Below are 10,563 nucleotides of genomic sequence, written 5' to 3' on the forward strand. Positions count from 1 at the left end.
GCTGTATTTTATTCTTGGTCATTTTGGTGGGACTTGGGAGAGCCAAGTATTTTTCGTGATGGTACTGAGTATAAAAGTCGACCAACCAACTGATGTATAGTATTTGACTGCCCCCATATGGCCTTAGTAAGTCACTACAGGCATGAAATGATTTTTAAAATGCCATCGCTTTAACATTGCACCGCTGCATAGAGAAGGCAAATTCTTTCTTATGACGAACAATATTTGTTTTTGGGACACCATTCCACTCTGACAAAGTAATCCAATCTGTTGGTAGCACCACTATCATCTCTGTCAGGATGACAACATCTGCTAATGCTTCGTCACCTCAAGGTATGTCCCCTTGCGAATTCATCATGTCGTCATTTACAGCACGTCTGCACGAATACAACGTCCTAAACGTTTCGTGCTCTCAATATTTCCTAAGTTTACGTTTGACAATGTTTGATCTTTTTCTACCGACATCATACGAACTGTACAAGGGATCCGAGATCCGTTTTATCAAAAATGTAGCATGACAAAGATTATACAATACTGATGAAAACAATGTATTTTATATTATTTTTTTTATTGTGGTGGACTAGAATGAATGATGTTGAATGAGGGTAGTACGTTGACTGTTTCATGTCGTTAAATAGGGGAACCAAAATACTGTATTAGATTGACAGACCTCTTGAGCATAATGCAGGAGTACAGTACAGTGTAGTGCACTTCTACAACAGTCATTGTGAAAATAATGTCTCTATTACAACGTATCCATCAGTAAGCATGCCAATTGCGACATTCAAGGGTTTTTTTTGTTCTTATTGTATTGTATTAATATTTGATAAATTACTTTTTTTTTTTTTTTGTCATTTAACCTACAACAGCCTTCGCTCTAGGTAGGATAATTATATCCCAATTGTGCCCCCAACTATGAAGAAAGGGATGACAAAATTCATTTGATGTCCACTGAAACACATTGCGGTCATCTATGACCATAAACGTTTAGTTATCTTTCTAAATTTGGAATTCTTGATAAGAGTTACTGTATTGGGTTTAACAAGACGGTGCAAGTTTGACCGGTTTTGTGGCCAGTGATGTCAGATAATTTGGAAAATAATACACAGTGTATTACTTTTGACTGCTTTTCTGCAGCCTGTAATGCATCTCTGTCCACGTCAGAGGCTGAGCTGAGGATTGCTCTTCTCGGAAAGACAGGATCAGGAAGGAGCTCCTCAGGTAACACCATCCTGGGTAGGTCCGCCTTCAGGGTGGATGTCTCCCCCTGCTCTGTCACCACTCACTGCATGAAAGAGACTGGGACAGTCGGCGGAAGGCACATCTCTGTGACTGACACGCCAGGGTTCTTCCACACACACTTGTCCACTCAGGAGGTCATAAGAGAAGTGGGACAGAGTTTAGTCCTGTCCTCTCTCGGACCCCATGTATTCTTGGTGACCCTGCAGCCTGGCAGGTTCACCCAGGAGGAGAGAGATGTCCTGGAGTGGATCAAGGCAACATTTGGACCTGGAGCCAACAGGTTTACACTGGTGCTGTTCACGCGGGGAGACCAGCTGCGAGGAAAACCTGTTGAAGACTTTCTGGAGCAGAATGATGAGCTGTCGGCATTTGTCAGCAGCTGCCATGGAGGATATCATGTCTTTGATAACAGCGAGACTGAGAATATGAGCACATGCTCACAACAAGTGGAGCAACTTCTGAAAAAGATAGCCAAGATTGTGGCAGACAACGGAGGCAGTTGCTATAGCAAAGACATGTTTAAGGAAGCAGAGAATGCCATCAGGGATGCTCAGGAGAGGATTTTGGAAGAAAGACGACACAGGTGGCTTCATATGGAGGATGACGAAACAGAGGGGCAAGAGCCAGCGGTACAAACGAGGCAGAGGAAGGAGGAAGAGGAGGCCAGGCGGAGGGCAGAGAGGCTCTTCTGGTGTGAGCTGTTGACTGCATTAGGAAAAGGTGCAGCAGAAGGGGCTGGTGTCACTGAGACAGACAAGAACAAAGGCAAAGCTTTGAAGAAAGTCAAGGTGGTGGAGAAGGCAGCGGCTCTGGTCACCTCGCCGTTCTCCATCAGTTCGGCTGCAAAAGTGGTGGGCGGTGCTGTGAGAGAAGGAAGTAAGGTGCTATACAAGCACCGTAAAACATTCCTACACTAAAGGGATTCCGGATCGGCCTCTGTCGTCAACTAAACACATAAGTAAGAAAGAAATCATCAGGGGCCATCAACACACCACGTGAAGCCTGTGACATTCTGTTACATCCGATTTTATGTGGCTGCACAAACAGAACATATTTGCACAAGTCTTCACAGATCACAATAAAGGCAATGTTAATAAATGATGTACAATTTAATTTAGGGAGAAAAACACATTTAAAGTAACAAAACACCCTGACAATCAATAGCTTGAATTGGATTGAATTTATATTATGCTGTGATATATTTCATTTTTGGCTTGACTTATGTTCATGCAAAAATGGTTAGCCCTTTTACTCCCATGAAGAAATACATTATCCGAAGAAAAACTAAACAAGACAAATACAAAAAGAACACATCCTTGGCAATAAGGAGCAAAGGTACAGTATTAACAAGATAAACAGAGTGTTCGATGATTCAGAATGAAAAAAGGCACTTTGTGCTATATTACAGAGTACACTTTAACATACAATGTAGTATTTGTAATTAATGCAAAACATTTGAAGATTTCAAACTGTGAGCACTCATGTAGATTTTGGACAGACTATGGAGCTGACAATGATTTTTAGAGTCTGCAATTCATCAGCTCATATTCAATGTCAGAAACTGCATTCATTTGTCACTGCGGTCTCAGCCTCAGTTAATAAAGAAAACCTGTTCGTTATAGTTTTGTAAAGATGCCCGAATTTAGGCTCCATGTAAAAACTTCAGATACATTTTCAGTGTCGTGTTTGCATCTTACCGTGTAAAGTGAAAAACATGGAAACATACCAAACCCAAATAATGTATGCATACACACAAAAACACAGACAAGAAGTACCAGCCAGACAGGAATTCAATTTGGAGTAAAGCACTTGTTTTGGTCGATAGAACATCAGCTCATCTGTCCCACAGTTAAAGACGTACAGTTGAGGGTGGTGGTCTCCGTGCTCCGACTGGCGACTAGACAGGCATCGGCAGGCTCATTTTTCCTCTCTCTCTCAACACTGCAGAGAGAATACAAACCAGGGTTAAAATAAGGACAACTTTTCACTCCTGCTTAACATGTGAACTCACAGAAAACACTACACACTTTCGCTTAGGTGCCATTTTCAGGGTATTTCACTTTACTTGGTCCTTACAAGGGGGTTCAAGGATTGCATATTTTTGGGGATAGCAAATATAAGATGAACTCATGTGGAACCCTCAAGGTCGGTGTACAGGCAATGTTTTAAAAGTAAACCCTAGGAATTTAACACTCATCTTAACTTTGAAGTTTTTGTGTGACTTGAACAGGACAAATTTTTCCCAAATATATGGTAAAATGTCCAACTGTACAACCACTATATTATTTTGATTGCAGTTCAACGTACTGTAAAGCTGCACTGCGACGTGATTCTGGGTGCGCTTGTTTTGGTTTCCGTGATAGCAAACTAGTTGAACCTGTGCTAATTCCTGATTGCTGCAATTAGTTATGCTGCTCGTACAACGACCAGATACAACATTATCACTACCTGCAAAAGTTTAATTCAAAACAAGAGCTGTATATTCTTTTTTCTCCCAATGCAGCTTTGACGTTTGCTCAGGTAACTAACTGAGGTAACCTGCATTTTGGATACAGCGGCTGAAATAAGTATTTTACACGTCACCATTTTTTCTCACTAAACATGCAAAGGTGCTATTGATTTAGAAGTTTCACCAGATGTTGAGAACAACCCAAGTAATCCATACATATAAAGAAAGTAGAACAAATAAGATCAGAAATTGCGTTGTGTGTAAAAACGTGAAATGACATAGGGAAAAAGTATTCAACACACGAAGAAAGGGAGGTGCAAAAAGGTATGGAAAGGCAAGAAAACACCTAAAATCTATCAATAATCAAAAGCAATCCAGCTCCCTGACAGTGTAAATGAATATCAGCTGGTTCAGTCCTAATTGATGCCTACAAAAAGGTCTCATTGCCAAGGTGTGAGTCAAGACACATCTCATGATGGGTAAGAGCAGAGAGCTGTCTCAAAACCATCACAAACTAATAGTTGCAAAACATAACGATACCATTGGTTACAGGCGCATATCTAAGCTTCTGAACGTTCCAGTGAGCCCGATTGGGGCCATAATACGTAAGTGGAAAGCCAACCATACCACCATAAATTTGCCTAGATCAGGTGCTCCTCGCAAGATTTCTGACAGATGAGTGCAAGGAATAATCAGAAGATTTGTCCAAGAGCCAAGGACCACCTGTGGAGTGCTTCAAAATGACCTGTAATTAGCTGGTACTGTTGTCACAAGGACAACAGTGAGTAATGTACTCCGCTGCCATGGCCTGTATGCACGCCCACCACGCAGGACTGGAAAAAAAAAGAAATGGCACTGCACATCACCCTAGAAATACCATACCAACAGTGAAGTTATGAGGTGGGGAACATGATGGTGTGGGGCTGCTTTTCAGCAAATGGTACTGGTAAACTTCACATTATTGAAGGAAAGATGAATGGGCAAATGTACCGAGACATTCTTGACAAAGATCTGCTGCCATCTATGAGGATGATGAAAATGAAAACGAGGGTGGAGATTTCAGCAGGATAATCATCCAAAACATACTGCCAAGGAAACTCTCAATTGGTTTCAAAGAAAACAAAATAAAGCTGCTAGAATGGCCCAGCCAATCACCTGACTTGAATCCAATCGCAAATCTATGGAAAGAGCTGAAACTCAAGGTCCATAAAAGAACCCCACGAAACCTTCAAGATTTGAAGACTGCTTGTGTGGAGGAATGGGCCAAAATCACACCAGAGCAATGCATGCGACTTGTTTCTCCATACAGGAGGCGTCTTGAAGCTGTCATTGCAAACAAAGGCTTTTGTACAAAGTATTAAATAAATACCAGTTGGCAAGTTCAACACTTTTTCCCTGTGTCATTTCCCATTATTACACACAACTTAATTTATGATCTTATTTGTTCTACTTTCTTTGTATGCATGGATTATTACTTGGGTTGCTGCCAACATCTGGGGAAATGTTCATGTCAGTAGCACCTTTGGAAATATATTTAATGAGAAAAATTGTGAATTTTTAAATACTTATTTCAGTCACTGTATAGCTCTCAGTATTTTCAGTCGACATTATATTGTGCAAATTGTCATAATGTTGTGGCTGGTCCGTGTAGACAAAAACATTGAGACAACAAACACCAAGTCTGATATCCAATTTCAACATTGTATAAGTCTTTGCTTACCTCTTGTGACGTAAAGGTAGAAGAAGTCACAGTAGAAAATGGTCTGCACTACACCAGACACTACTGCGATATGGTCGAAGAAGCCCTCTTTGTGGTAGCGCCATACCCAATTGACGATGTAGAGGGCTCTGTACAGGCCAAGGAAGAACAAGTAGTGGGTGGTGATGGACTCAGCCTCGCCCGTCTTGGTGATCATGAAAAGTTGCGGCATTATGGCCACAGACTCCAGGAAGATCGAGAAGGTCCAAAGGACCTGGGTAGACGGAAGAAAGAGAACTTTGACCTGGAACTTAAAGGAAGCCCACACTATAGAATAAACGCTTGTTTACCTCCAAGGGTGTGAACGCGTAGTTCTCCAGTAAGGACAGACCAATAACTGGTACCAACAAGAACTCCACACGGAATGAGTCATTCTCAGAGTCGTAAGTGTTCCTGAAGCGCATGTAGACCATGTACACGGTAGCGTAGGATAGTGCCAAAAACACCACCTGAGACCACAGTGGAACATAGATTACAATGATGTCAAAGGAAACAGTTTGGAAGACTGAAACTAGCCAGCTGCTGTTCTCGTAAAAATGAATGGTGCTTGCACTTTAGTATAAAAAGCGCACACACATATATATATATATATAGACCTGAGTCAAGGCAGGTGAGCAAATACTTTTGGCAATATTGTGTACATATAAAAAGAGAACAAAGTACTACAAGAAGTAGGAAACGAAAAGTAAAAGTCTTGCTTGTGATGCTGGAAATTAACATTAAAGTCAATGATTATCATGTATGTATTCATTTATAACTTGGTTTTTGTCCATGACTACAGGTGCATCTTCACTGGTATCTCCATTTTATGAAGCTGGGAGGGTGCATGGAACATCAGAGCTTGTGTTTGCAGTTCCAGTTTCCTTTTTTTAACTTTATATGCCAGTGGTGAATGAATTAAGTTTAGCTTAGCCTAGTTACCTTCATGACTGTGTTGTACGGCGAAATGAAGATGGTGAATAAGTCAAGGTATCTGGTGGTGAAGACCAGTGCAAACAACACCTGAGACTTTCCAGAGATGCCTACAGACACAAAAACAATGAAAAGTGGTCAAAATATTTGTGTGCAAGGGGAGGACTGTTTGCAATAAAGTTACTGAGTCTGTGGGAGGCCAACTACTTTTTGCAGAAATACATGCTGTTAGTGGGCATGCTGCATACAATCCCAATCACAAACAAAAGTTGGGATACTAGGCTTTTGGGAGCAATTTCATGATGAACCTAAGCTATTCTATAACCTTTACAGGGGCTCTTTAAACTATTGACCGCACATGTCCAACTGCTCGATGTTTCAGTACTTTTTGTACAACTTGCTGTTCTCTTACAAAGAAGGGCAAAATTCACAACAGGTGTTTTTGTTTTTACTTTCCAAGGACATTCCCTCAAGTCAGGCCTTTCTGTGACTCTTCCAGTCTCTGTAGCCCTGTCGCTGCCTGTGGATGACACCGAGACACTCTAAACTGAATGGAAACTCCCCAACATCCTGTTTGAAACCTTGCAGTGGCACGGAGCTGTCGATCATTTGTTTGGTCTCACGATGACAAAATGGGAACCACATGATGGGAGAGGTCTGTTAAAATACAGATTCTACATGAACCAGGAAATGTTTTTATTGGTCGAGTCAGTCACCTTTTTGCAAATTTCGCTGTTTATCTCCTTGATAGAGAACAGCAAGTTATTGTGCAAAAAGCACAGGAACACCAAACCGCTGGACATTTGCGTTGACATTTCAAAGGTTTACATAAGGTTAAATTAAGTTCAACTGTATTTTAACTTCATCCTGAAAGTTCACCCGAAAGCCGAATATAAAAAGAGAACAAAGTACTACAAGTACTTGCCGTGATTTGCTACATACTGAGACAGACAGCAGTGTAATAAAGTGGACGAGGAAGCAGATCACTATGCTAACTGCCACGTAGCTTCAAATTACTCCCGTTAAAACATGAACGAGATCAGCGATATTCCACCATGTTCGTACATATGGTGCAAAATGCATCAACTCACTTCAAATCTTTGCAAGGCTGCACAATATTAGAAAAGTGAATACATACACACACACATACACACAAAAACGCTGACCTACCTGCACATGATCTGGATTTATAGATCTTTAATAACAGAATGAGGATGGCCAACAGATGCGACACGTCACCAGCCAGACGAAACACGTTCATTTTGTTCCCTTTTTCCCTTTAAATGACACTTTGAAAGCGGTAAATTAAATAATGCTGGCGACTGGGCCGAACCGAGCAAAGGCAATATGAGTGCAATCTTGGGGGTGGGGGTGGGGGGGGGGGGTAAAAAAGGCTACAAAAAGATGCCAATCGCTGCACGGTGATAACCCACTCCGTCGAGATGTGTGCCGATTCGTAAACAAAAACAAACACACCCGGATTAACTCCTTCTCGCAAGACAATTTGTTTCTACTGCTGTCTGGGAAGCAAATTGTTGTAAGAGGAGGTGACGTGGCTGACAGCTCACACAACAGAAAGGCGACAGCCATGTCACACGTGCATCATGTCAAGCGTTTGTGCTTTTCAAAGTAAAGGTTTACAGCGGCCAACAAAATACATTATTTTTCGAGTTTACACTAATTTAATAAGTTTTCAGAGTATGGTCAAACTGTTATAGTTTTGATTAATGTTTTTTTCTTAGTAAATATAATGTTATTTTACATTCAAAGAGAGTCATATTTTTTTAGTTTGAAGATTAATAAATGGTATTCCCGGTGTTTCTTGACGTAAACAACATTTGCTGCAAACTGTACCAGCTTTCCTGACAACAAGCTCAAACGAAAAAAATACTGTACATGGAGCTGCACTTATTACCTTTAGGATCTCTTCTGTGGCTTGTATGCTTTTGAACCATGTAATACCCAATTTGAAAAGCTTTATAGCAAATCGATTCAACATTTTACATGAATTACCATTTAGATAACCAAAGGCTAAATTTACCTAAATGTTCTGTGTTACTAGTCCTAGCCCTTCAGTGCATGGGGATTTACCTGATACCATATGTCAGGGGTGTCAAATTCATGTTTGTCACGGGCCATATTGTAGTTATGAACCCATATAAATGAAAGATTACCTGTAATTACATACAGTATACACAACTCATTGATGAATAGCCAGTTTTGAAATCAGAAGCCTATAAAAACATGTTTCCCCACTATTACATTTCTTTTCAAAGGGGGGTTGGTAACAAAAAAATGCTTGCAAATATCTCAATGGTATTACACCAGAGCACAATGAGCAATTTTGATTTGCTTTCGCGGGCCACATAAAATGATGTTGCGGGCTGGATCTGGCCCCCGGGCTACCAGTTTGATACCTGTGCCATATCCTAATGGTCTTGTCTAAAATCAGCTGTTAATTACAACAACAAAAAAATCAATTTTTTGCCACATCACTTGGTTACCTTGTTAGGCTTGATGAAAACATTGTCTTAAATATTGGTGTGCCTTTTTCCTTCATGCATTGGTTTATGGACGTGTGCGTGAATGGGTGAATGAGCAACTGTAACAAGCTTTTGGGCACCATGAGCGCTATATAAGCATTCCATTTACAATTTAACATCTATGTACATCAAGAGCAGTGTTTGGTGTAACTAATTATATGTAACTAGATTACAGAATTTAATTAGAAAATGTATGTTATCGTAATCCATTACATGACTGGGAGAAAATGTGTAATTATATTGCAGTTGCCTTTGGAAAATTCCATGATTACAATTGTAGTTACATTTGAAAAATAGGCACACATTTATTCCAATCCCCCCCACCCCCATATAATTTCCTCCTTCTTAAAGCTGACACTTGTGATTGGCTCTCTCTGGTCATGTGCCATCAGAATGACACTTTTGAGCTCATAAAACAACACTGACTTTTGAAGAGTTTCATCTTTACAATTTTGGATTTTTTTTATATAACGTTCACTTGTCATAGTCCGCATCTTTATACCCCCACTATCATGTTGCAATTATAGAAACCGTCAATACAGTACAAAACCGCAATATAACAGCATGTAACTGTGCTACATAAATCATTTGGAGCGGTTCTGAATCATTTTTGATCTAATAACAAGACAAAAACATATCCAAACGTATCCAGACCATGTTTAAGGCCAGAAGTGGGTCAATGGGAAGTCCGTTAATACACAAAACAAATACAAACACAATGTTTCCATATGTGGCAGCAAATACTGGGCATTTTTTGTCTTGGCGAAAAATCCATTGGTTGGTTGACATTGATGCTTGTGTGTGTCCAGAGGCTCCTAGCTGTGGTTGTGTCCACAATACTTGTTGTGGCCTATGCGTGTATGCTCACTATAACTTGGAGTGACAACGTTGAATTAGCCCTCAAGAAACAACCAAAGCACTATTAATGTTCTTATTATAACTTAGTGACTAATTGATTCCTTAAAAATAACAAAATAAAATAAAATGATGAAGACAAATGTGCAGACAGGGGCATCAAAGGTACTCTAGACAGTACAAACGGTGGACAAATCTGACCCCAGGACTAAGCTAAAGGTTATAGCAGCTAATCTGACATCCAGGTCTGATTAACTTCTATTTATACATACAGAGAGTCATGTCTCCCCATCATCCTTCTCATCCAGCTCATATTGTTCATGTTGCACAATGGGACATCAATATCTCATCTAGCTGTCAGATGATGATGGCAAATGCATTCATTTTATTTAATGGCTAAGTCTTTGGTTTTAAAATGGTGAATGCAATCATAATGGGGTTCACTAGTGTTTTGTTCCAAATAGATTTTAGAGAGGATTTTACATCCATCCATCATCCGGCCATTTTGCTCAGTTCCATCCCCAGTCTTTGACATTCATTCTTTTTTTTTTTTTCTTTTTCTTTTTTACATGCTCCTGTCAATTTTGTGGAAATCTCTTTCCAGCTTCTATTGTAGCTCCATGTTTATTTTCTTGTGTTCACCACAATGTTGAAGCTATTTACAGTTTACATGTCTCCTGCCACCCCCAGGTTCCTCCTCTTTGAATTTGGCATATTGACAGATTTACTCCCACATCCCCATTCAGAGGAGGTGGTGTTGAAAAATTCCAGTCACTGCTTGATGGGTGCGGCAAGAATGTGGA

General features: G+C 40.3%; 2 protein-coding genes across 6 annotated transcripts in view; one reads left to right on the forward strand and one right to left on the reverse strand.

Moving 5' to 3' along the window:
• LOC133414583 (ankyrin repeat and fibronectin type-III domain-containing protein 1-like) overlaps nucleotides 1–3,121 on the forward strand; it is a 34,329-nt gene extending 31,208 nt beyond the window's left edge. For all 5 annotated transcript variants that reach the window (XM_061700037.1, XM_061700040.1, XM_061700038.1 and 2 more), the window contains one exon: nucleotides 1,138–3,121. In XM_061700037.1, the coding sequence (XP_061556021.1) occupies nucleotides 1,138–2,159 (1,022 nt within the window). In that variant the 3' untranslated portion in view covers nucleotides 2,160–3,121. The remainder of the gene's footprint in view (nucleotides 1–1,137) is intronic.
• LOC133414584 (ER lumen protein-retaining receptor 3-like) lies at nucleotides 2,329–7,938 on the reverse strand. Its single transcript, XM_061700044.1, has 5 exons — nucleotides 7,533–7,938; nucleotides 6,372–6,472; nucleotides 5,741–5,899; nucleotides 5,412–5,664; nucleotides 2,329–3,183 (listed from the first exon to the last, which is right to left on the reverse strand). The coding sequence occupies exons 1-5, from the start codon at nucleotides 7,621–7,623 to the stop codon at nucleotides 3,140–3,142; spliced, it is 648 nt and encodes a 215-aa protein (XP_061556028.1). The 5' UTR covers nucleotides 7,624–7,938; the 3' UTR covers nucleotides 2,329–3,139.
• Between the last annotated feature and the right edge of the window lie 2,625 nt (nucleotides 7,939–10,563).

The sequence above is a fragment of the Phycodurus eques genome, chromosome 16, assembly GCF_024500275.1.
Source record: "Phycodurus eques isolate BA_2022a chromosome 16, UOR_Pequ_1.1, whole genome shotgun sequence".
Taxonomy (NCBI): Eukaryota; Metazoa; Chordata; class Actinopteri; order Syngnathiformes; family Syngnathidae; genus Phycodurus; species Phycodurus eques.